Source organism: Aphelocoma coerulescens (assembly GCF_041296385.1).
Source record: "Aphelocoma coerulescens isolate FSJ_1873_10779 chromosome Z unlocalized genomic scaffold, UR_Acoe_1.0 ChrZ, whole genome shotgun sequence".
NCBI lineage: Eukaryota > Metazoa > Chordata > Aves > Passeriformes > Corvidae > Aphelocoma > Aphelocoma coerulescens.
The window spans coordinates 1,248,303-1,273,840 of record NW_027184085.1 but is presented as its reverse complement, the minus strand read 5'-3'; the positions used below and the strand labels follow the sequence as shown (position 1 = coordinate 1,273,840).

Below are 25,538 nucleotides of genomic sequence, written 5' to 3'. Positions count from 1 at the left end.
GGGAGCGGGGCGGGCCTGCCGAGCCCCCGTGCCCCATCCCCGAGTCCCCGGGCCCCGCCAGACCCCGCTCAGTGTCCCGCATGCCCCGAGCCCGGGCCGGGAAGCGCGGGCGGAGCCGGGGTTTGCTGAGGGGAGGTCGGTCCCGGCAGTGCCTAAAGGGGCTCCAGGAGAGCTGCAGAGGGACTGGGGACAAGGCATGGAGGGACAGAACACAGGGAATGGCTTCCCAGTGCCAGAGGGCAGGGACGGATGGGATATTGGGAAGGAATTGCTGTCTGGGAGGGTGGGGAGGCCCTGGCACAGGGTGCCCAGAGCAGCTGTGGCTGCCCCTGGATCCCTGGCAGTGTCCAAAGCCAGGTTGGATGGGGCTTGGAGCAGCCTGGGACAGTGGAAGGTGTCCCTGCCATGGCAGGGTGGAATGTAAGTATTTTCAAGGTTCCTTCCCACCCAAACCATTCAATTCTTGTATGATTCCATGGTTTTACACAAAAGAGAAGGCAAATGCAAATATTTGCATTTGCAAAGTGGTTGTTTCCGCTTTTGGGGGTGTGATGGACATTAATCATTGCTCCCCCTGAGCCCCCAAGGTCAGGTTGCACCTTGGCGTGCTTGGGAGGACCCTGCAAGCCCACCAGGGAAGAGAGTGCTTCGTTTTAGAATTCCAGAATGGCAGAATGGTTTGGGTTAGAGGGGCCTCAGAGGCCATCCAGTCCCACCCCTGCCCTGGGCAGGGACACCTTCCACTGTCCCAGGGTGCTCCAAGCCCTGTCCAACCCGGCCTTGGACACTGCCAGGGATCCAGGGGCAGCCACAGCTGCTCTGGGCACCCTGTGCCAGGGCCTGCCCACCCTCACAGGGAAAAAAGAAGTGGAAGGTTGTGGAAACTCCTCTAAAAACAACTAAACGTGAGAAATCTTTTGAAAGATGTTAAGGCACCTGGAGTTTTAAATTCTCCTGAAAACAAGACAGGAACAAATTCTGGGAAGACTTAATGCTGGAGAGAGCACACTCCATGAGGTGAGAGAGCACCACATGGTTGTCCTCAGGGACATTCTGCTCCTGGCACAGTTTTCCAGAGGCTGTCTGGCCCCTGCAAACCAGCCAGGCTCCTCATTTGGACATTATCACTGATATATCAACAACTGGGGTACAGGTATTTAGGGTGAAACAGGTGTTCCCTGGCCTGTGCCCTCGGGTCACTCCCACCTCTCGTGGTCTCCAAACCTGTTCTGAGGGAAGTGGCCCTTCCCTCTCTGCGTTTCTGGGCTGCCCGCTCCTGAAATCCGGGACTGCTGTTTAAATGTCAGCAGAGACTGGCGATAGTCATTCTGAAAGGGCTCCTGGAGGGAAGGCTCGTGCAGGAAAACTCAACATTTAAACAGAGCTCAGAGGAAATAAATAATAGTGGGGCTGGAGATCAGAGCTGTTCCAGCTGGATAGGGCTGTTTTCCCTGGTAATCCACAAAGGCCTTGTGCTTGGGCTGTGTGCTTGCAATCTTCCACCGACATGAAAAGGGAATCTCTGCTGGTAAATAATGTGTTATACCGTGCTCCAGGGAGGTTTTATCTTTGTGTTTTAAGGGAAAGGGAGTTTGATCCTCACACTGAACTGTGGAGGATGCCTTCATTTAAAACAAAAATGTTTGTTGGTTTCCCTCTAAAGACATCAAATCACAGAATCTCCTCAGCTGGAAGGGACCCACCAGGATCACCCAGCCCAGCCCCTGGCCCTGCACACACACCCCAACAACCCCACCCTGGGCATCCCTGGCAGCGCTGTCCAAACGCTCCTGGAGCTCTGGCAGCCTCGGGGCCGTGCCCATTCCCTGGGGAGCCTGGGCAGTGCCCAGCACCCTCTGGGGGAAGAGCCTTTCCTGATATCCAACCTAAACCTTCCTGGCACAGCTCCAGTCTGTGCTGTCCCTGTCTCAGGGAGCAGAGATCAGCACCTGATGCCCCGCAGCTCCAGATCTCTCCTGCAGGTGCCTTCCCAGCCTCGGGATGTCTCTGGATATCACCTTCCTGGGCACGGGCTCAGCCTACCCCTCCCCAGCCCGGGGAGCGTCGGCGCTGGTGCTGCGCAGGGAAGGGCAGTGCTGGCTCTTCGACTGCGGGGAGGGGACGCAGACACAGCTCATGAGGAGCCACCTCAGAGCAGGTTGGTGCTGCGGGAAGGCGTTTTGGTGAGGGAGGGGGAGAGGTTTCGTGAGGTTAAACAAAGGGCTTTGTCCTCGTTGGAGCACCTCGTGGTGTTTGAATGCGGAGGAACAAGCGCGAGCACCGGAGGGGGCTGCTTTGGGCAGTGTTACAGCACGGATACTGCAACGCTGCTGCTGAACCTGCTCTGCAGCAATCCCTGATTGCCCCTTGGTGGAGAACTGCCTTCCAGAACCAAACTTCCCTGAGTTAATGTCTCGGGCTTGGCAATTTCAAACGGGCACCACAGAGCAGCTTGGAGCAGGAGCGCTTTGTTGTTTGTCTGGAGGCTGCTCTAAGCGAAACCTGCGAAACGGAGTCTTCCTGTGGGTAAATGTTTCTTTCCAAGCGGGGCTGTGTGTATTTGGGGTAACTTCCACGTTTTGGCAAGTAAATCAGAAATAAAGCTCACCTCCAGTCACTCCTCTCACAGTCCGCAGTGGCAGGAGCTGACTCTGTCTCTCCAGTAATGAATTGTGAGTTACAAACAGAACAGGATCCTGCTCCTCCAAGCTCTGAAGCTATCAGGGAATTTAATGACAGGTAGATGGACTAATTTCTATGAAATTCACTGATTTTTAATAAATTCATCTTAAAACAAAAGGAGATTCTGTCACTCCTCTGGCTCGGTCCCAGCAGGTGCTGGAGGAAGTGTCTTGCCGTGTGGAAGTGGGAACTCAGCAGAGGAGATGGAGGCAGCTCGATTAAAGTACACGTGTCTGCAGTGAGAGAAGGTTCTGGGCTCTTCCAACCCAGCAAGGGCGGGGGTGACACAGCTCAGGCACAAAAGGAAGCCCAGGCATTTCCAGTGCAGCTTGCCACTCGTTTCAAACCAACCAGTCAGGAACGGTGGCGTTCTTGCCTCTTAGGAAACTCCGAAATCAAAACTACATGCTGGTTTGGGGTTTTTTTAAATTTTGTTCATTTCACGTGGTAGAGTCAAAAGGAGGAGCAACACAAATTCCACATTGTGATCTCATTAGTCTGCAGTTTCCCTGTAGGATTTAAGCTCAGACTCTTCCCAGCCCTTCTTGGTGTCTCACGTGGCAGATGTCAGCAGCCGGTCCCATTCCATGCCTGTAGATTGCCTGGCTTAGAAGGAACTCAAACTTGCATCTCTGCAGCCTTCTCTCGGCAAATCAAAATAAACCTTGTGTGGAAGGGATGGGGAAAAAACACCTTTTGGGTTGGGATTTGTTTGTTAAACACTGGTTTTATTTTAATTTCCCTCCCTGCTTATTTCAAACGTCTTGCCAAACAGTGATCATTTCGGAGTTGTTGCACAGTTTGTTTTCCTGTCTTTCCCTGGTTTTATCTTTTCGTGTTCTGATCAACAGCCAGAATTACCAAGATTTTCATAACTCATCTTCACGGCGACCACTTCTTTGGACTTCCTGGGCTGCTGTGCACACTCAGCCTCCAGAGTAACGCTGACCCCAACAAGCCACCTGTGGATATTTATGGGCCCTTGGGGCTACGGAGCTTCCTGTGGAGGAGTCTGGAGCTGTCCCACTCACAGCTCCTCTTTCCCTACACTGTCCACGAGCTCGTCCCTACGCGGGACCAGTGCCCCGCAGAAGAATTCAAGGACTTTTCTGGCTTGGACAGAGACGAGGCAACTCGGCAGGGGCCTCCAGGGAGAGTTCTGCACCTGGATCCAGGGGAAGACTCCTACTTGCTGGTGGAGGATGAGCAGCTGGTTGTGAGAGCGTTCCGCCTCTTCCACCGCATCCCCTCCTTCGGCTTCGTGCTGGAAGAGAAGCCCCGGCCTGGGAGGCTCAACGTGCAGAAACTGAAAGACCTTGGTAACTACTGTGACTTATTTCTCCTCTTTTTACTTCTTTTATGGCCACCTTCCTACGAGTTCTAGCAAAGCAGAGCTGCTGTCTCTGCCCGTGGTCTGTTTTAATTCAATTTTCCATTTTCTGTCGAGGGCATTTTGGCAGCTGACCCCATGCAGCACTCTGAGCTGGTGTGTGACACGGGTGCCAGGTAATACCACAGACCATTTCCATGCCGGAAAGAGCAAACAAGTTCAGGTGCCAAAGTTTAAACAGCTCAGCGTGGCTGTCAGGAATACAATGGCCAGCGTATTTGTGTCACTTTATTGACTTTAATATGAAGAATATAATTGGGGGTTTTTTATATAGTTTCCCTCAGCAGCTGTGGCTGCCCCTGGATCCCTGGAAGTGTCCAAGGTCAGGCTGGAATCACCTGGGACAGTGGAAGGTGTCCCTGCCCATGGATGAGCTTTGAGGTCCCTTCCAACTCAAGCCATCCTAGGATTCTGTGATTTTCTTCAGACACCCATCCTGCTAGTGTTACAAGCTCTTAATTTGTATGAAAAATGTGAAATACCAATTGATTTTTATATTGAGGTTGTGCTTTTTTTCAGTGAGATGGCTTTATATCTAGCGCATCTCAAGTGACGTTCTTCCAAAGCTGACACTCACATAATTATACCATAATTAACACAATACTTACCTTTACCTACCAGGAGTCCAGCCAGGTCCCTTGTATGGGAAACTGAAGAGTGGGACTGCAGTTGTTCTAGAAAATGGAGCAACAATTTCTCCTGCTGACGTCTTGGAAGCGCCCATTCCTGGCAGGAAGATCTGCGTCCTGGGCGACTGCTCGGGGGCGCCGGGGGCCGGCGCGGCGCGGCTGTGCCGCGAGGCGGATGTGCTGGTGCACGAGGCCACGCTGGACGACGCCCAGCAGGACAAGGCCCGGGAGCACGGGCACAGCACGCCCGCAATGGCTTCGGAATTCGCGCGGCTGTGTCGGGCCAAGAAGCTGGTGTTGACTCACTTCAGCCAGAGGTACAAACCCGCTGGCCAGGGAGGGCAGGGGGACGCGGACGTCACCCTGCTGAAGAGGCAGGCAGAGTCCGCGCTGGGTGGCCGGGAAGTGACGCTGGCTGAGGACTTCATGACAATAGAAATTCCACTGAAAAAGTGACCACGGTGGTGCCAGCGAGCTGTCTGCGGGCACGGGGAGCAGGGCGGCGTGGGGCGGCTGGAGGGAGCGCTGCTGCTGCTGCTGCTGCTGCTGCTGCTGCTGCTGCTGCTGCTGCTGCTGCTGCTGGTGTTCCAACCAGCCCTGCTCCGTGGAGTGCAGGAGTCGCTGCAAACTGCAGCGAGTTGTGCTGCTTTCGTAAAGCAGGAGGAAAGGACGCTCCAGCACCTGCAACCTGGAATGAATTCCTAAGTGATGGACACCCAGCCTGCCCAGAACAAATGAACTCCTAAGTGACGGACACCCAGCCTGCCCAGAACAAGTGAATTCTTAGGTGACAGACACCCAGACACCCAGCCTGCCCAGAACAAGTGAATTCTTAGGTGATGGACACCCAGCCTGCCCAGAACACAAACAGCTCAAGTCTCCCCAGCCCGGGGCCTTTCCTCGGGCACAGACTCCTGGGGCACAGCACGGGGTTGTTTGGCTCAATGTGCCCCTCAGGAGGGCTCCTCTGCGTGGCATTTCTGGCGTCTTGCCCGTTAAAAACCTCTGGATAACATCTCTGTCAGACCGGTGCACAGGATTTTGGCACTGATTTCTGTGTGAGGGGATGCCAAAATTAATAAAGCATCGGGAGCTCTGCCGAGTGTTTGTAACTGGGGGTGTTGCTGTGCTCAAGGACAGGAGCTCTTCTAATTCTCCACCTGCATGTGAAGTTTTCTCATAAATAAATGGAGTTTTTAGGCTTCCTGTCAGAAGTGAACGACTCTTTAACAATTTGATCCATTCAAAGCTCTAAAGCACAGCACTGAATTTGCATACCCAGTGAAGTTTTGGAGGTATGCTCTGGCAGCCTCTGGGCAGATGGCAAATAGTCTCCCTTAGACTGTTCCTGCAAAAGCATTTTAAAAGATGAATTACCCTGATAGAAGCACAATTGTGTCTGCAGAAATACTCCTGTGGGGGAATTTCACCTGCACATGCTCAGTCTGCTTCTGCCATGACTTTATTCCTTCAGTTAAGGGATACACAGACCCAGCTTTTATCTCCTGTTCTTCCCACTTCAGACTTGAAGCTGGTGTTTCCCAAACTTTAGCTGGATTTGCTGATCCAAAGTAACACCAGTGCTCTTGAAAAACGTGCCCCAAGTATCCCCTGGGATGTAATCCTGGAAGCTGAAACACTTGGTAGCTGTCTAACCAGCACTGAACACTGTCAGGTTTGCGGGCAGCTGCCAGAGCCTGTGCTGGTACTCCTGCAGCTGTAATTCAGCAAAGGCCTCAAAGAAAATCAAAAGGAGTGTGATTCCCTAGTGTCTGGCTAAACGGATCAGGATGAGTTCCACAGGTTATCCCTGCCCTTCAAACAGACTCTGTCTTGCCCGTGTTCATGCTAAATCCAAGCAGAATTACACCAACGTTAATATTTTTGCTTCAAAAGTGCTGCAGATGTGAAGGGATTCACTGATTTCTTAAAAAAATGGTACTGGGAAGAGTTGCAGACTTGAAGAACATGACTTGTGGAGCAGAAACTCGCTGGTCTCTATGTTTTTCTCCCAGAAATACTGTGTAAAACAGGCAGAGTATATGGATCATGCAGTCACATGTTCCGTCTCCCCACAAGTTGTCTTTCCTTTGACAACAGCCGATGGCAGGTGCAGAGACCTTGGTACCACACTCTATGTTGGGTACCCAGAAGCTGGGCAGACTCCAGCTGTTCTGAGTTTCATACAGGGAAAGAACAACTTTGTTGTCCTGGCCCATGCTGTTGCATCTGTTTCCTCACTGGAACAACCAAAAACTCGTGGTTTTAAGCCCATCCACAGCTGTGACAGGAAGTTCAGGGCACAGCTCCAGGCCTTTGATTTAGGGTCCGAGTCCTGGGTAAAGAAGGGGTCATTTTGGGTAAAGGACAGCACGAGTGCAACATTCCTTTGCATTCAAATGTATCTGCCTGAGAGTTTCATCTGTCAGCAGACAAGGACTCTGCTCTGGTCCTGGAGGGACCATGAGGGAGTTTTAACAAGTTCTGAGTATGTAAAGGAAGATTTTGAAAAAAAATTTTTTTAAGCTTTGAATAACTTATTTTAAACATTCTTCTGCCTTCCTGGAAGAGTTCCTCTAAGTTTAGTTCCGTTTTTTGTAGCTGTTACCAGTGGAAGGACTTGTTAAAACTGCAGAAGCAGCCTTTTGCAACATGGGAAAGGGGAAGAGGGAGGAAATGAGAACGAGAAGAGTTTTGTAACAGCAGAGACGCTCCTCGCTGGAAGGACGAGCGCTGATCAGAGGGAGGGAGGGAGAACATCCCCTGTGCTGAGGTCTGCAGGAGATGCTGACAAGTAAGGTCCTTGCAGCACAGGAACAGCCGGCTGCTCCCGTCTGGTGCTGTCTGTGTTGGGGATGCAGAGCCCGAGCCTGGGTCTGGGTTCTAAATCCAGAATCTGGGAAGGGAAATCTGGCTGTGGATGTCCCAGCCTCTGGCATCAGCCACTCCCCACGGCCCACGGCCCACGGCGGGACTCTCAGCTGCCAGTGCTGAATAAACACAGTCTTCGTTGGGAAGCATTTTTATTTTTATTTGTTTTAACCAGACTTTAAAAAGGATTGGCCCTTACCGAATTATGCTCGTCTGTAAGGAAAAGCACGTTAATTGTTCACCTGGGGTGGGTTGGTTCCAGAAACCTGTTTTCTGGTGAGGCAGTAGGACTGGCCCGGGTCTCACTGAGATCAGTGGTTTGGTCATGGTCACCGGGACCGCTTGATGCGTTTGTTATTATCAATAAAAACACCCTGACTGGCACCTTGAGGTAGCACAGGCTGCAGGAATTTGATGGAAGCGTTTTGGGGAGCAGGGTGGGGACACAGTAAATGCTTTGTGACCCTCGGGACAGACACATCCAGAAGCACAGAGAGCTGTGCTGATGCCCACAGTACTGGGGACACGCAGCTCACACCCTGTCGGATTTAATACGAGTAGTTAATGTTAATTTAGTTAATTTAGTTTAATATTTGTGCTGCGGAGGGGGGTCAGTCACACTGCCCCACAGCCCTGCTGCAGAGTCACCCCACGTATTCAGCAAAAATGCATTGCATTTTTCGGGGGGTAAGGTATTTCAGACACCTTTTTCCATTCTGTTTTGTATTCAAATGGTGGCCCAACACCACAAAGGCAGGAAGATGTAACATTCTGGCTGTAAAATATCTTTTCAGCTGAGTTCCTTGGGGGAATTTGCTTTTGCCGGGTGAGATGTGCAGAGGGAAAGCAGCTGTGCTTGCAGGGCTGTCCTGGGGCTGCTGGGCTCTCAGTTTCGGGAAGTCCAACCCTGCCCTGGGCTGATCCCCAGCGTGGGCAGCAGGGGAGGGGGGATTCTGCCCCTCTGCCCCGCTCAGGTGAGACCCCACCTGCAGAGCTGCCCCAGCCCTGGGGAACAACAGCACAAGGACCTGGAGCTGCTGCAGCCAGTCCAGAGGAGGCCACCCAGATGCTCCAGGGCTGGAGCCCCTCTGCTCTGCAGCCAGCCTGGGACAGCTGGGGGTGTTCAGCTGCACAAGAGAAGGCTCCAGGGAGAGCTCAGAGCCCCTGGCAGGGCCTAAAGGGGCTCCAGGAGAGCTGCAGAGGGACTGGGGACAAGGCATGGAGGGACAGGACACAGGGAATGGCTTCCCAGTGCCAGAGGGCAGGGATGGATGGGATATTGGGAAGGAATTGCTGTCTGTGAGGGTGGTGAGGCCCTGGCACAGGGTGCCCAGAGCAGCTGTGGCTGCCCCTGGATCCCTGGCAGTGTCCAAGGCCAGGCTGGATGGGGCTTGGAGCAGCCTGGGATAGTGGAAGGTGTCCCTGCCCCTAGCAGGGAGTGGCACTGGATGAACTTTGAGGTCCCTTCCCACCCAAAGCATCCTACTGTTCTCTGATTAGAGAGTTTGCACTTGTGGGGCTCTGCACTTGTTGGGGTTGTGTTCCCACTTCCACACATTTACGGAGTCGCCTTTGTGGCCCTGTGTGTCCCCCCGTGCTGGACTGGGCACGGCGAGCCCCTTGTCCTGCTCTGAAACCGCCATTCGGGATGGACCTGGAGGGGCTGGAGCGTGTCCAGGGCAGGGAACGGAGCTGGGAAGGGGCTGGAGCCCCAGGAGCGGCTGAGGGAGCTGGGAAAGGGGCTCAGGCTGGAGCAAAGGAGGCTCAGGGGGGACCTTGTGGCTCTGCACAAGTCCCTGACAGGAGGGGGCAGCCGGGGGGGTCGGGCTCTGCTCGCAGGGAACAGGGACAGGAGGAGAGAGAACGGCCTCAGGCTGGGCCAGGGGAGGCTCAGGTTGGACACCAGCAGGAATCTCCCCATGGAAATGGCGCTCAGGCATTGGAACTGTCCAGGGAGGTGTTGGAGTGCCCATCCCTGGAGGTGTCCCAGGAAGGGCTGGAGATGGCACTCAGCGCTCTGGGCTGGGGACACGGCGGGGATCGGGACAGGCTGCACTCCGAGGTCTCGCAGGACTTTTCCAGCGTCACCGATCCCGTGATCCATCTGTTGCAGTCGCACTTTGCATCTGCGCCCGGCGCCGGCCGCTCCCCGCGCTCGCTGGAGCGCTGCCCGCCAACCATAAACACAACGCGCGGTCGCGCCCGCCCGCGCCCCTCTCGCAGCCGCGCAGGCGCCGCGTGACCCGGATGTGGCGCGTGCGCGGCGGCGGCGGCGGCCCGGACGTGTCGGCGGCGGCCGCGACAGCGACAACGACAACAAACGAGCGGCGAGCGGCGCGCGGCGGCGGCCACCCGCGGGCAGGAGGCGGCGGGGGCGGCCGGCAGCGGGCGGCCGCTGCCCCCGGCCCCTGCGAGCGCCGCCCCGCCCCGCCCCGCCGCGCCGAGGGGAGGGGGCGGAGGCCCGGGCCTTCCCCCGCCGCCGCCGCCCCTCACGGCGGCCTCGGGCCGCGCCCGGACGGCGGCCCAGGTAACATCCGCTCCCGGCTCCCGCCCGCCCGCCGCGCTGGGATCCCCTCCCGGGCTCCTTCCCCCGCCCCTTCCCGGCCTCTTCCCCGGTCACTTCCACACCTTCCCGGGCTTCTTCCCCGGCCCCTTTCCGGACTCCTCCCCCCGTCCCTTCCCCTCCTTCCCGGGCTCCCTCCCCACTTCCCCTCTTTTATGGGCCCCCCGCCCCCCTCATCCCCACCCCCCTCCCGTCCCCTTCCTCACCTCCTCTCTGTCTCACCTCCTCTGTTTCCTCGGCGAGAAAAAAACAGGAGCCCCTCCCCCCCTCCCACTACTAAACTTTTTAGTTTAATGTTTTGAACGCTGGGCAGCCGTCCTGTCCCCGGCCGCTTTTCCCCGCTGTCCCATGTCCCGCATGCTGGAAAAGCCCCCCCGGTGGCTTTGTGGGGGCTCTTTAGTCCTCTGGAATCTGCCATCTCATTTGGAACACAGAGAACGGTGCTGCTAGCGGGTTTCCAGGCGTGGGGCTGCACAAAGGGGTGTTAATTACAGATTATTCCCTCTCTGCTGCGCTCCCTCCCGTGCCCGTCCCTGCGGGTGTGAGTTTGGGGGCGGTCGGTGACTCGTGCAGTTGAGCCTCGGAGGTTTCGCCACGGCTGGGTGTTTGATTTACGGGGTAATCCAGCCGCGGGTTAGGTGTGTTATTAGAGCCCAAACTGAGGTGCTGCACACCGAGTGTCCTCAGACACCGAGGAGGATCGTGGTCTTCCACCACCACTTCCCAGCTTATCTCGGTCTGGAGCGCCGTGCCGCTGCCAGCGGGCAGGAGGGAGTTCAGGGCTCCCCGTGCCCTCCTAAGCTGTGGGGCTCCTGTGCTGCGGGCTCTGCCCTCAGCGGTGCGGGCAGCCCCCTGCGAGGACCCCGAGCAGCTGCACGGCCCTGTCAGCTGGACGTGCTCTCCTGCTCCAGCGACATCATAGAGCGGCAGCTCGTCCTTCTGGCTCTCCCCTCACCCTGTGACTGCAAGGAGTTCCTGCTCGCTTTGCATTCATCAGCCTCTCCGGATCTGCTTGTTGCATAAGCACGCATGTTTAATATTGATTCAGGAACTTTATTTCAAAGAGCTGAGGCCCGGGGAGAAGCACCGAGTGCCTGACACTGATTAGAATTCTGTTTTTGAGTAGATAGCTCTTTACATAATGCATTCAGGCTGGGCTGGCACAATGGGAATGTGAGCTTTGAGAGGAATCAACTGATTTGGTGAGAACAAAGGTGCTGAGAGCAGATCCTGGTGAGGAGCTGCCTGTTAAGGTCCTGCTGGGATTTTAGGGCTCTGTTTCTCTCTGTTGTCAGCCTAGTGAAAAACTGTACTTTTGGTTGGGGCTGGAATTTTCCACGCTTGCTTTGCCCAGAGGTGATTTTTTTTTAAGCTCTAACGAACGCAGAGAACATTATCCCCGTGCAGATCACGATGAAGAGCAGATGTTATCTAACACACCTATTGCTGGGGTACTGAACTGACAGAGCGGTGAGAAATCACACTGCTCCTGCACGGGCAAGGCTTCGCTCTTCCTTCTGCTGCTTGCTGTAGCCACAAGCCCTTCCTCTGCCTGCGAGGGTTTGACAAATTGCTTCTTGACAGAAGCCTCCCGCGAGAGGATGGGGTCATGCAGGATCGGGTTTGCTCTGCCGTTCCAGACGAGGAATTCCGCCGCCTTCTGCTCCCGGAGCGTGGTCTCTCCCAGGCTTCCGTCTCCCGCACGCCCCGGTGCTGGGATGAGGAGGGGGCAGCCTCTCGCTGCGTGGGACACGGGGTGAGGTGTCTGGGTCTGAGTGGCAGAGGAGCTCATGTGCTGTGGTGTGCAGGTCTTCCTCCCCTGACCATACAGAAGCCTGTATTGAAAAGAGGAGTTGTTTTCCAGCTGTGTGCATTTTCAAAAAATAAACATTAGAAAGAGGGAAGAAACCTGTAAAATCAGACTTTCTGGGGTTTAAAACACGTGTGCGCAGCCACGCCGTTAGAGCAGCGTTACCTTTTCCCTCGTGTCCTGCCCCCGTGCACCCAAAGGAAGGTGGGGTTTGGATGTGGGTTCCTCGCACAGGAGTTAGAACCCCGTCACCGTGCGCAGCAGAAAGGGCTGCTCCCCTCGCAGCATCCGTCTGTGGCACTTGGGAATTGCTTCTGGAGGGAGCTGGAGCACACAGGTGGGAGCTGGGAGGGGTAACCGTGCTCAGAGCTGCTCCTGGGCAGCCACACCGCATCAGCCACAGAGAAATGGCTGCTCCTGCTTCGCAAACGTGAATTCACGTTAACACAAAACTGCTGCCACTCAGAGTTTTCTTAAAGCTCTTCTCCAGTTCCTTTTATGCTGCCAGGTGTCTTAAATTTCGGTAGCTACTGCCAGTGAGATGAGGAGAATTGATACTGATGATTCAGATACACGCACGAAAATAGTGTTCTGGGGAATGTTAGCTCATACTGCACGGAGCAGTGGGAGCGTGGAGCCTTCCCAGCGCTCCTGCTCTTGCTCTTTAACGCTAATTGTTCTCGTGTCTACAAACACTCTGTTGCTGTTCACCCGTCGGGCAAGGAGATAATAGTCTAATGTGCTGGAAAGTATCTGCAGTTTAATCACTTATTCATATCTTCATCAAATCACGGGCTGCATTTTGTTTTATTGGTTTATGGATTTTCCTTTATCGTGTTTATCATAAAACTTCTGTCCTTGCATTATTAAACAGCAGAACTCTATAGTAATGTTTTGGTGGTTAAAAGCCATCAGACGTGTACGCTGCTTTTCTGACATCTTGGTGTTCGTCTGATTTTGGAGGCAGCAGCTGATGCAGGAGCCTTTCTTGTCCTTTATTGGTGTGAAATGTTCCAGCAAGATGTCAATTTGAACGCTATTCTAATTAGCCAGTTAGTTAGTGTCGCGTTACTGCCTGGTATCAAAATGCTGGAAATCTGTCTGGGGTGGCTGTTACTCATAACTCACTCTCCCACAGCATCAGTGCCAGCTTTAACCGAGCAATTCTTGTTTTTTCTTGGATACATTTTCTCAAAAACTGCCTTTGTAGTTGCAACTTGGCAATACAGTTTTGTTCTTTCAGGTGTGTTTTGCATTAATTCGTTTCCCTCCTTACCCGCGTATCTGAGTGCCCAGAACTGCATCCTGTTCATCCTTCCCGTCGGCGTCTGTGGCACCACAAGCCTTGGTCTGGCTGTGGTCTGGCTGTGTTACTCCGTTGCCATATACGCCACTTTATTCCCTTTTTTTGCCTGGCGGTTGTTTTTTTGGCGATCACGGTGGTAGCATTCCCTCGAGTCATGGCTCGTCGTGAGGGATACTCCGCCCGCAGATTTGCTGCCTGGCTTGGGCCCTTGGCAGTGCGGTGCTGGTGCACGGTGGCCAAGTCCTGTCAGGGTTTACAGCGTGGGCACGAGTGCAGCCTTGTACCTGGTGGGTGCCGCTGGGCGCACGGGCTCGCCCTGCCTTCACCATCCCTGCGTGTGACACCAGCCCTCACACGGATTTACGGCAGCTGGAAGTGCTCAGGTTGTGCGTTTGCGTGTGTCAGAGAGCGTCTTCGCTTAACTGCTGCTGGGAAGCCGCGTGGTTGGAAATAGAGCAGCTCAGTTGGAAGGGACCAACAAGGACCATGTGCTGATGATCATTTGAAGTGCTCTGAGGTGACACAAGGCTGTCTTCTGAGCAGTTTGGGCCAAAAGATGGCAATTCTCTCTCTGCCTTGCTGCTTAAAGGCTTCCTGAGCCCCAAGCATGCCACAGTAGCACGTGCAAAACCTTTTTCTCTTTGGTTTTGACTTCACAGACTGATTGGATTTCCATCACAAGGGTGTACTGTGTGCGTGCAGTCACCAGTCCGTCTTGGATTCCTCTCTGCAGTGTGTCAGTGTGTGCTGTGCATTCCCCTGTTGTGTTTGTCAGCCTTCCTCACCAGCGCCCCGGACCTGCAGCACCATGTGTGTATCTGGAACCTCTCTTCTAAGCTGCCCTGCAGGACTGCTGCCCTTTCTCCATCACAAGCTTTCCAGAGGGCCACTGCAGCCCTGGCACCTGCAGGAACTATTTTTCCAGTTGTGTCAAGGCTGTGCTATATATTTTAACTTTTTTTTTTTTTTTTCCTTAAGCACTCAGCACCTTAGTTCCTACAAAGAGTTAGTGGTCCCTCCTGGTCACAGTCCTTCTCACACAATTTTCCCTGTAAACAGCGAAGTCTCCCTCGAGTCTCAAGTGGTCTCATGTTTGGAAAATACCTAGTTTGCTGCAGGAAGTTAAGGAGTAACATCCATATGCTAGCACAGTGACATGGAGGGGGTGTTGGCCTTCTGCCTGTACCTTAAAGTAATTATCCAGTGGCATTTGGACTGTCACATTTTTAGACGGACTTTCTTGGTGAACCCGATCCCCGCGCAGCTGCGATTGAGCAGGGCTGTGTGTGGTGTCAGTGCTGGGCCTGGATTAGCCCTCTTGCTGTGGGACTGCTGATTGCCTGGATCATATTCCTGTGGGTTATGTCCCTGACTTCCAGCTCCATCCATAACCGCCCGGCCTGGCTGTTGTTTTCTTGCTTGGGGTTGATGGTTCTCCCCAAATTGTGAAGTGTGGCTTTTGTGGGAGGCGAGGGGGAAGATAAACCACTTCTGCGTGTGAAAAGTATTCATTAAAGGTTGCTTTCAACATGCAGAAAAGGATGTGAGATTTTTTTAAGGATCTGGATTTGAAACTTCAAAGCAAATCTCAACCAGATCGCAGTATTGAAAATGGGAATTGTTTGGACAAAGGGAGTTTTCAGCTAAGTTTTGAGATTTGCATGCCTGAATGACCAGAGCATTTTGACAGGGGTTTAGTAAGGCTTTGGGGATTTTTAACAGCCCCTGCCCTTATGCCTCTGAGGAGCTTCTGCACAGCTGTGGTAACACCTCCATAAAAGCAAGGAAATGAAATCTCTGTGGGTTTTTTTTCTAACCATGAAAATCAGAAAAATTTTTATCTCTTTTTAAAACCCCTGTGCCTTCTTCAGGCTATGTCTGTGTGTGTCTGCCTCTGTCTGTGTGTCTGCCTGTTGTTTTGTAGAGGAATGTTGAACTGAAACGTACCTCAGCAACTCGTGGGCCTCAAGTGAGGCTGTCCAAGTGATCCTATCTCTTAAACGCTTAATTTGCTGCCTGAAGAGTTGCTGTGAACGTTTGGAAGCTGTGTTTTTCTTACCCATGTTTTTTTGGCACGTAGAAGTGCTCGTTCTTAGGCTGTGCTAGCCTATGATACTGTCTTGCTGGTGCAGCTGGGGAGATGCGGGCACACAAGATGGAATATTGAATTTCTGTTCCATAAATGCGTTGTTTATCCCTTTATCTGCATTTTGTACATTGCCTGGTGTTTTCCAGTTGATCAGGAACACCTTGCATCCCCAGAAGGGAATGCCCTCCTGGAGCTTGTGTGGAAGATGCTGAGTGTGAAACCTTGTCTCTGTTATCTGGTCACACCAGTAAGATAATCACTGTTTGGAGAGAGAGTGTCCCAGCTGATCCAAAAACACTGGGGCAGTCTGGGTCAGTGTGGGGCTTGTTTTGCATTCCTGCCCCTAAGACAAGTATAAAGTAGAGTGAGGGCAGTAGCTTGGCAGCTCAGTAGAGCTCCTTCTCCCACCTAGGTAAGTCAACGCTGGATTTGATTTTGGTTCTGTAGGGCAGCATGCTGGTAGAGAAGCTTGCCTTTTTATAATTTGTATTGCTCAGGTGACCATTTCTGGCAGGATTATCCACAGGCATTAAAACGAGGCATGTGGCACCAGTGCTGTATTTTCAGTTTTAGACAGCTGCTTCGTGTTTTGCGTTTTATTGCCCGGGCTGAAGAGACACATCTCCCTGCAGCGAGGCAGCCGCGGGGGAGCGGAGGGTGTGCAAGAGTAACGCTGTTTGTGCATGTCTGCGTCTGTCGGGAAGGAGCAGTTCTAGTGAGCAGCCGGCTGTGGGTTCTCTGAGATAGAAGTTTGCTGCAGGTCGTCAAAGGCGATTTTAATTACCTGCCAATCTAAACTTCTTTTGTCTTTCAGATTTATCTCCTCCTCGGAGGTTCTTGTTCTGATGCTTAGGTTACCTGGAACACCAGTTGTTGTCTGCTTGTTCTGTAATATACTCGTTAATTCTTAGTTAATTAAGTCAATTACTTTATGTAGCATGGAATCATAGACTTGTTAGGGTTGGAAAAGACCTTTAAAACCATTGAGTCTGAATATAATCAGGTGCTTCTCCGTACCTTTGCAACTTGTAAGTGTTTTACATTAGCTTGTCTCCGCTTTTTTAGTGTGTCCTGCTTGCATCTCACTGGAGCAGAAGGGAGAGAAACACCCTTTTGTTCTGCGGTGGCTGAGGCTGGAGCTTGTTGCTGTCTCCTGCTGCTGCTCTTCTCATGTTCCCTGTCTCCTCCTTCTGCCCCTTTTCCCCAGAGCGCTCTCTCCTCTTTCTGTGTCCGCGAAGTTCCTGCCTAGAAGGAGCTGCGATCTCTGCTGCCTGCGCTCGCCGCTGTGCTGTTCCGTGCCTCCGGGCTGGAGCCGCAGCGTGGGCTCGCTGTGCGCGGGGGGCTCTGGGGCTCCCGGCTCACACGGGGCAGGCATGCAGCGCCCTTGGAAGTGCTGCTGTGGTGCGGAGCACCTGGCCCATGGTGTCCGGGCTGCCTCCTGCCCGGGCTGCCTCCTGCCCACGGTGCCCGGGCTGCCTCCTGCCCATGGTGTCCAGGCTGCCTCCTGCCCGCCGTGCCCGGGCTGCCTCCTGCCCATGGTGTCCGGGCTGCCTCCTGCCCATGGTGTCTGTGCTGCAGCCTGCCCATGGTGCCCGGGCTGCCTCCTGCCCATGGTGCCCGTGCTGCCTCCTGCCCATGGTGCCCGGGCTGCCTCCTGCCCATGGTGCCCATGCTGCCTCCTGCCCATGGTGCCCGGGCTGCCTCCTGCCCACCGTGTCCGGACTGCCTCCTGCCCATGGTGCCCGGGCTGCCTCCTGCCCATGGTGCCCGTGCTGCCTCCTGCCCATGGTGCCCGGGCTGCCTCCTGCCCATGGTGCCCATGCTGCCTCCTGCCCATGGTGCCCGGGCTGCCTCCTGCCCACCGTGTCCGGACTGCCTCCTGCCCATGGTGCCCAGGCTGCCTCCTGCCCATGGTGCCCGGGCTGCCTCCTGCCCACGGTGCCCGGGCTGCCTCCTGCCCGCCGTGCCCGGGCTGCCTCCTGCCCATGGTGCCCGGGCTGCCTCCTGCCCATGGTGCCCGGGCTGCCTCCTGCCCATGGTGCCCGGGCTGCCTCCTGCCCGCCGTGCCCGGGCTGCCTCCTGCCCATGGTGCCCGGGCTGCCTCCTGCCCATGGTGCCCGGGCTGCCTCCTGCCCATGGTGCCCGGGCTGCCTCCTGCCCGCCGTGTCCGGGCTGCCTCCTGCCCATGGTGCCCGGGCTGCCTCCTGCCCATGGTGTCCGGGCTGCCTCCTGCCCGCCGTGTCCGGGCTGCCTCCTGCCCATGGTGCCCGGGCTGCCTCCTGCCCATGGTGCCCGGGCTGCCTCCTGCCCATGGTGCCCGGGCTGCCTCCTGCCCATGGTGTCCGGGCTGCCTCCTGCCCGCCGTGTCCGGGCTGCCTCCTGCCCATGGTGCCCGGGCTGCCTCCTGCCCATGGTGTCCGGGCTGCCTCCTGCCCGCCGTGTCCGGGCTGCCTCCTGCCCGGGCTGCCGTGTCGAAGGGCCCGGCCCGGGGAGTGCCGTTTGGTGCTGTTTGCACGCAGGGAGGGAACGTGGTAAGAAGGTGCTAAGGCACCTCTCGAATGTGTGACTGAGTTAAAGATGGGCTCCTCGAGCTATTTTGCAAGAAACTAAATATGCATAATGTGAAAACTTGGCTTGCCTGTAAAGTACACTGGTGGTTCTGGTGCTTCTGGAGAAATGTGCCGCAGCGTTTCTCGATACTGATGCCCACTGCCCTCACCCCTCTTTGCAGGGCTCTGGGACTGACAGCATTCCTGTCGAGGGGACTCCTGAATTGCCGTGCGGTCACGCAGCAGCAGCAGCGTGCAGCAGCACCCAAAACCCTGAACAAGTGGCCCGGCTTTCAGAAGTGCTGAGCAGTCAGAAGCTCCTGTTGAGCACAGTGGCAGCTGAGGGGTGACTCAACATTTCTGAGGATCATTCCACTTAAATAAGGTTTTATTTGCTTGATCTGAATCTTCTGAAAGTCAGCAAACAAAATTCTCATTCATGGTTTTAGGGTTGTAGGAGATAAAGCTGCGTGTCTAATTTAAATAATCTCTTTATTTAAAGCTCTTTTAGCTAATAGCTTTATCAGGGCATTTATTGTGATTACTTATGCATATCTATCTGGGATGCTGTTTTGTATTTAAGGAAAATGATGTTCTATTCTGTTTTAGCTGGCAGGCTTTTACAGATTAATGTGAGTTGCCATAGAGAATGACTGGCAGGTTAAGCTTGACTTTTGAAAGGGGCTTATAGAATTGAAGCACAAAAAACCCCAGTACTGAGGGAGAAATTTTAATAGCTAGGTAAAATCTGTGATCCTGCTTAAATGTAGAGGTAATTGTTTTCCTTTGGGAGGAATTAGGTGCAGAAGCATCCTTACAAAAGAAGAAAAGGCTCAAAAATGGGAGGGAGGGGGAGGGATTTGCACCGTGTATTTTTTCAAGTATACCAAAGCGTGAGGTATTCAAGTTAAAACTGTAGAAAATATCAAATAAGGAAGAGTTTGTTTCATTTTAAAGTTGTGCTGGATTTGCCTAACAGCATTCATTTTACAGGGAGGGAAGCTGTGCGTTCACACTGTGTGGTGCCATAACTTTCTAAATTAACATCCCGCTCTTATTTTTGTGCGACACATTTGTTTCCAATAAATAGCTGCTACTTCAGTGCCTCTAATAACATGGAAAATTCCAGTGCCGTAACAGGTCATCCACTGGATGTGTTCCTCCTCAGATAATGTGACAGGCTTTTTTTTTCCCTGAACTTTTGAAATCAGATATATTTCATTTACATGTTTGAGAATGACGTGGTAGTTTTCAGAAAGGCTTGTATTTTAAGCTTACTCAGAGAACGTAGTAAAATCACCTCTGTGTATTTGTTGCCAGTGTTTTAAGGCAGTCAGACCCTGCTGAAATGTCTCAGTTGGTGATTACATGAAGCCAGAGCTGCCAGAAGAACCAGAGCAGCTTTTTGGCAACACCAGCCTCTTTCTCTGTGACTGCACAAACCTGCTGCTCTGTGTTCCTGGGCAAAACGAGTTAAAGCCTAGTGATGAGCTCATTCAGAAGCAGGAGGGTCGGGCCAGCTCTCCTGATCTGTGGCTGAGAGAAGCTCCGGGAGGACGAGGCTGGCTGGCTGCGGCAGGAACGGGCCGTGGCCAGGAACCAGGAACCGCTGCAGGTCCCTCGGGAGCAGAGCCTGAGGCCAGGGCTGCACGGGGTCTCCTGATATCACTGTGGTGTCATTGACACAGCTCTGCTTGAGACAGGCTGGGAGGGCTTTTCCTGAGTGGCTGGGCTTGGTTTGTCTTGATCCAGAAAAAGCTGGATGCAAACAGGGACAAATGTTGGGGTTTCCATATCTAAAGATAGACACTGTTCTAATTTACATAAATGTGTATTAAGAGAATGGGCAGATACAACTTCTGCCTTCCTGGTTAGCAGAGAGAAATAGGGTAAGTCTGAGGTCAGAGCACAGCTGAACTTTGAGGAGTGTTGTTGAATAAAGATGATACATGATTCTGGTGTGCACTCATGCTTCCTCACTACTCAGGTTTTGTTTAAATCAGTGCCCCTTGATTCCCAGTCAGTATTTTCACTCGGTTTCATCCTGCTGGTGTAAAGCATAGGAAATCATTGTCGCTGTTCTCCTTTTCCATGTAAGAATCCCTGCCTTTCTATATGCACATACTACGTGTACATGCATATAAACTGTAGCCTTTATTTAAATATTGTTACTAGGGGGAGAATAAATCTTACATCTAAAACTGTGCAAGCAGCCTCTTAGGCATGTTTTAGCTATCATGGGACAAGCAATGCAGTTTTTTCATGTGCTTTTAATATCCTGCACTTAGCTTGAAAATAAAAGAAGAAAAAAGCCACAGACTTCCTTAGAAACACGATCTGCGATTTGTTAAAAACAATTCTAATGTAGATATTTTTTCCTCCTAGGTTTTACCAAGAGACAGTACATCTAACACTTAACTTGGATCATCTCTTGTTCATCAGCTTGAAAATCATAACAGCCCCCAAAACTGACATTTGATCTGAAAGAAAAAGCTGTGACAAATGGACAATATGTCTATTACTAACACGCCAACAAGTAATGATGCTTGTCTGAGCATTGTTCACAGCTTGATGTGCCATCGACAAGGTGGAGAGAGTGAAACTTTTGCAAAACGCGCAATTGAAAGTTTAGTTAAAAAGCTAAAGGAGAAAAAAGATGAATTGGATTCTTTGATTACGGCTATAACCACAAATGGAGCTCATCCTAGCAAGTGTGTTACAATACAGAGAACGCTGGATGGGAGGCTTCAGGTTAGTACCAGTGCAAATCACAGTTTTGCTCCCAGTGCAGCTGCAGCAGAAGGGAGGGACACAGGCTGCTAGGGTGGTGAGGAAGGGTCGCTGTGCTCTCGCAGCCCCTGCCCCTGGCTGTCGGTGTGTTTGGTGGCTGGAGCTCCGGGCTGCTGCAGGAGTTGCTGTTCTTTTGCAAAAGGAGCAGGGGGCGATGGCTCAGCCGTTCCAAACGAGTGTGCGTGTGGCAGTGCAAAGCAGGGTCCGGCTGCTCGTGCCGTGTTTCACGACAAGCTTCTGTTCGCTCTGTGTTGGTCAGCAGTGCGGGAAGGACCCGTGGTCCCTTGCTGAGGTATTCCAGGGAGTCTGCACTGGGGCCGTGCACTGGCCGTACACCGTCAGAGCTCAGTACCTGGCTTGGGCTGTGATCTCCTTGTTCCAGGCAGATGGCATGTTTGCTGGATAGCTCTCTGTCTACCCTAGAAGCAGTTTTTTTACATTTTTTTTCCCGGTATAATGGATTGGCATTCACCTGCTTGTCAATTCCCTACAGCGTAGCTTAGCGCCTCGTTCCTCTTCTTCTGGGGCAAAGCTCCTGCACATCCATGGTGGGGAGGGTGACCATCCTTAGGACCCTGAGCACAGGTTCTGCTTCTGCCATTTTGTGTCTGGTATTTTTTATTTAAGAATCACAGTGTTGACTTAACTGTGGCAAAACCCTAATAGAAGCTTCTTTCTGTTGGGCACAGAACTTGGGTAAACTGTACACCACCTTTTTTTTTTTAAATACACTTTGATGCTGGAGAGAGGGTGTGGTGGTGTTTGCCCCCTTCCCTTTTTGCTTCTCACTGTGTGAAATGCAGTGCCTTGCTACTTTCCCAATCAACTTTTGTGTCTGACTTTTTAGGTGGCCGGTCGCAAGGGATTCCCTCATGTGATTTACGCCCGTCTGTGGAGATGGCCTGATCTTCATAAAAATGAACTCAAGCATGTTAAATATTGTCAGTATGCTTTTGACTTAAAATGTGACAGTGTCTGTGTAAATCCTTACCATTATGAGCGTGTAGTATCACCTGGCATCGGTAAGTAGACTCTTGAATTAAAATGGAGTGGTGGGAATGGAGTGTGAAACGTTTCTGAGTGTAGAAAATACAGGCCTGAGTTAGAAACATTAACTTTTAGTGATCTCGTTGTAAATTAGCTGCATATGCTCTCATCTGCCTTCTTAGTGGAATTATTCTTTTATACCTTTATTCCAGACGTGAAAGGAAAGTTTGTGGCTTTCGTTTAGGCCTTCCTGTTGGCTTTGTACACAGTTCCTGCAGTTGTGCAGTGAGCCTTGTGTTGTGATGCAAGGGGTCTAAAAGCAGAGAATGCAGTGCTGATTTTTAAAGGCTTATAAATGTTTAAACATGTTTTAAGATCTCTGAATATATCCCTCTGCACCCCCCTTTTCTCTTTCTTCTCTTTAAAGATCTCTCAGGACTGACACTACAGAGTTCTGGTGAGTAGTTCTGTTTGCTGCTGCATTTCTGCGGGCTCGAGCTGCGTCAAACCCTTCGGTGCAGGCACAGGTTATTCCTCTGCCTCTCTGGGAGGGCGTGGGAAGAGCAGAGGGAGATGCATTTGTGTCTCTGGCTTCGAAAAACCAGCCAAGTACCATATCAGAGGCAATGGATAAATTCCTGAAGCACAGGCTTCAGCCAAGCTTGTAGCTACATCCTGTTTTCATTGCTTCTTGCTACGTACAAAACCCAACAGAAAAGAAAAGAAAACCAAAAAACCTCACGGTTCAGTGCTGCTAATTGATAAAAGAGACACCCAAAGCTGTGTGCACCTGTATGATATGCTAATTAATTGAACTGGGAACACTAAATGTGGTTGAATAAGTAGGAGAAGAAGAAAATAGTAAGAATTCTGTAATTAATACGCAATTGGATGAAGGAGCCTGATATTCTTGCTTTCCCTGAAACTTGAGAGAGATTGGACATGAAATCTCTCATGAACATTATTTCAGGAATCTGAGATTGTACAGCTGGTAACCGCTTTATTTCAAAACTGAATTTATTGTCCTTCCAGAGGAAATTCACAGAGAAAGAAGTTCGTGTAATCCAGTGATTTTAGCACATTATTAGATGTATCCAAGCAAAAATGAACTAAACCCCCCCCCAAACATCGCAACAAATGTAACTTCACGAGCTTTAACCTGTGTGCTCATCTCTGCTCACTGGCATTGTTACCTGTGTCTTTGGAAAGTGATCCTTCTGTACAGAATCAAAGCTGGTTTTTCATTCTTTAATGAAATTATGTCCTAGTTTGATGCCAGCAGTCCAATACGTCACAAGTGTTTCCTTGTCCTGCTCCTGGTCTTGCAGCAGGAAACAGATTTTAACGTATTTCAGGCTGCTTAAAAATGACACAGGAGGTAATGTAATGCAGGACTTCTACTTGAACATGCCTAATGGCATGCATAGAAATAAATTGTTGTAGTGGCAGTGGTAATTCCCTAACACTGTGTGTGGAATAGTCTGAATTACTGGCTGCGCTGCTGAACATAGAGTAGTTTTCTGTGGGAATGTGGATTTGCTGTTCCTAGTCAGTTTGAATGGGAGCTGCTTAAAATTACTCCAGGGATGCATGAAGTTTATGTGCCATGCTCACAAATCTGTGTGTTTTTCACGGGAGCTCTGCGTGTGTTCTGCTTGTAGAAACTGGTTGGTTAGCTGCTGCCTTAGCATACATTCAGCTGCTTGAAAAGAGCGTGATTTGCCCTTGTATTAGCCGTGTCCAGTCACCCAGTGATGGACCGGGGAGCAAAACGCTGTTGAAGCCTGCTGCTGTGGGACTCAACTGCTCGTTAGTAGCATCAAGCACAATTAACAGCTCGCTTTTCCGCCCAGTTACGCCTCCAAGTTTCCTGCTGCTGTTTGTAGCTTGCAGGAGCTGTTTGTTTGTCGCTTGCAGGAGCGCTTCGGCAGTGTTTATGTAGTTTAAACCCTGCCCCCAGCACGCTGGTGGCAGCACTTGCTGTGTGTAGCCCGTCCGTGTGTAACCCGCGGTGTCCCCGCAGCTCCCTCCAGCATGCTGGTGAAGGACGAGTACGTCCACGACTACGAGGGGCAGCCGTCGCTGTCGTCGGCCGAGGGCCACTCGGTGCAGACCATCCAGCACCCGCCCAGCAACCGGGCCTCCACGGAGCCCTACAGCACCCCGGCCATGCTGGCCCCCACCGAGGCCAGCACCACCAGCACCACCAACTTCCCCAACATTCCCGTGGCTTCCACAAGTAAGATCATCGGGGCTGCTCGACGGGGACGTAACCGCTGCTCTCTGCCAGGGCGGGTCTGGCGCTGGAGCTGTGCTGCACTGCACTGATAGCAGCGTGGTGGCGATGATCCAGGCGGCCTCCTGAGCGTTAGCTTAAGGTGTTAATTGGGAGCATCGCTGCAGCGCCGTGTCCTGGTGACCATTTCTGTCACTGAGACCAGTGCTGCACGAGTGTTGCAGCACGGTTCTGTCTGTGCCAAAGACTCAGTGTCACAGTGTTAGAGCAATTGACTGCTAACACAACATTATGGCTATTATTTGGTAATCGCTGTTGAAATGGAAGAATTTTACTGTTGTATTGCAGCAGCAAGCAGAGCAACAAATGTATATACTGTAAGGTGGCGGTACCAAGAGATTTTCAGGCAATTCTTTATGCTTCCAGTTTTAACCGCACTATTTTTATAATGGTTCGCTGTGCTACCAGAATGACAGCCCTAGTTAATATTTTCCTAAGTCTGTTGGAGTGCTGCCTGGAAGTTTTTGTTACTTTTCTGTGTGTCTGGTACAAGTGTAAGAGTTTGGTGTCCCGGCACCAGAGCCACCCTTCAGTGCAGCAGGGTAGCAAAGCACTGAGAGCAGCCTGCAGCCCACCTGCAGGGAAACCACGGTGGTTGGAAGGGTTGCACATAAAAGATGGGTGAATATCGTTGGTTTTCATTAATGCATTTGAATTACGGCCGCACGGTGTTTTGATAATGTTCGTTAATTTTAGCTGACAACTTTTTGGCTAAAACTAGTGATAGTTTGGCCAAGCTGAAACACAATGTCTTTCTGTCTCCAGCAGAGATAAAAAGGGTATAGGTAGTTAATTGTACTGGCTTTGCACCAGAGTTCGTAGTCAGTAACCTTTTCTCACCAGTGCTATAGTTGTTGGAGGCAAGTGGAGATGAAGAAAAAGCTCCTTTTTATGTTCATGTTTATGCAAGTTCTCATTGTGTTAAATTCTGCTAGCCACACCAGTTTGAGAGTGTAATTGTGAAACTGTTGATCAGTTTAGTGTTAATGGCTGAGCTGAAGCCTTTTGAAGTCAAATTCTGTTAACCTGTTCTGAAACATCTGTAGTTTTAATCTTAGATAATTCTTGAAGTATTTGTTTGGGAGAAAAACAAAACAAAACAGGGGCTTCCTGAGTCCAGTGTTGTGTGCAGCTCTACTGAAGCAGTGTTTATAAAAGTAAAATACTGTTCAGAATGTTTTGGAGGAATGTAAATTTAAGTGAGTGTCCTCCTTAGGAACAGTAGTTACAACACGGTGAAAGCAGGCAGTTCGCTGGACCTGCTGTTGGCCTGTTTGGATTCACACCAAACCTATTCCAGCCATGTTACCCAGCAGAAGTTGTGACATCTCTTCTTCTTGCCTTTCAAGCTGAAAAAAGAGATGTGACCAGAACAAACATGTGGTTGATAAAGAGAGTTCTCTGCATACTCTAGTTCCTGAAGTGTTAAGGGTGTCAGAATCAAAATTATCTGATGCAGGGCTTTTTGCCTCAAGTTTCCTAAGACACTCTGGCGGGTGGAAAAAAGTACTGAAACCAAACTTGTGGGAACTGTGTATTGCAGTGCCCTTAGTGGGGTGTATTTTCCTACCCAGTA

The 25,538-nt window shown here is 51.9% G+C and overlaps 2 protein-coding genes across 6 annotated transcripts in view; both read left to right on the top strand.

Annotated features, from left to right (window-relative positions):
- Window positions 1-373: 373 nt before the first annotated feature.
- ELAC1 (elaC ribonuclease Z 1) lies at window positions 374-6,043 on the top strand. Of its 2 annotated transcripts, none has more exons than XM_069002172.1 (4): window positions 374-420; window positions 1,970-2,158; window positions 3,534-4,001; window positions 4,694-6,043. In XM_069002172.1, the coding sequence occupies exons 2-4, from the start codon at window positions 2,002-2,004 to the stop codon at window positions 5,155-5,157; spliced, it is 1,089 nt and encodes a 362-aa protein (XP_068858273.1). In that variant the 5' UTR covers window positions 374-420; window positions 1,970-2,001; the 3' UTR covers window positions 5,158-6,043. The 2 variants fall into 2 exon arrangements, with proteins under 2 accessions (XP_068858273.1, XP_068858272.1); XM_069002171.1 differs by having other exon boundaries at window positions 386-420; window positions 1,983-2,158.
- A 3,935-nt stretch (window positions 6,044-9,978) lies between these two features.
- Window positions 9,979-25,538, top strand: part of SMAD4 (SMAD family member 4) — a 28,161-nt gene continuing 12,601 nt past the window's right edge. For 2 of the 4 annotated variants that reach the window (XM_069002354.1, XM_069002352.1), the window contains exons 1-5: window positions 9,983-10,099; window positions 20,275-20,640; window positions 21,527-21,701; window positions 22,094-22,123; window positions 23,690-23,905. In XM_069002354.1, the coding sequence (XP_068858455.1) occupies window positions 20,392-20,640; window positions 21,527-21,701; window positions 22,094-22,123; window positions 23,690-23,905 (670 nt within the window). In that variant the 5' untranslated portion in view covers window positions 9,983-10,099; window positions 20,275-20,391. Of the gene's footprint in view, window positions 10,100-18,071; window positions 18,275-20,274; window positions 20,641-21,526; window positions 21,702-22,093; window positions 22,124-23,689; window positions 23,906-25,538 lie in introns of all 4 variants that reach the window. The other 2 variants (XM_069002353.1, XM_069002355.1) reach the window with 2 other exon arrangements.

What these genes read in the sequence shown, in the direction of transcription:
- ELAC1 (XM_069002171.1), top strand. An exon ending in GAGGAGCCACCTCAGAGCAG is followed by an intron (nt 2,159 to 3,533) that starts GTTGGTGCTGCG and finishes TCTGATCAACAG; the next exon opens with CCAGAATTACCAAGATTTTC. An exon ending in GCAGAAACTGAAAGACCTTG is followed by an intron (nt 4,002 to 4,693) that starts GTAACTACTGTG and finishes TTTACCTACCAG; the next exon opens with GAGTCCAGCCAGGTCCCTTG.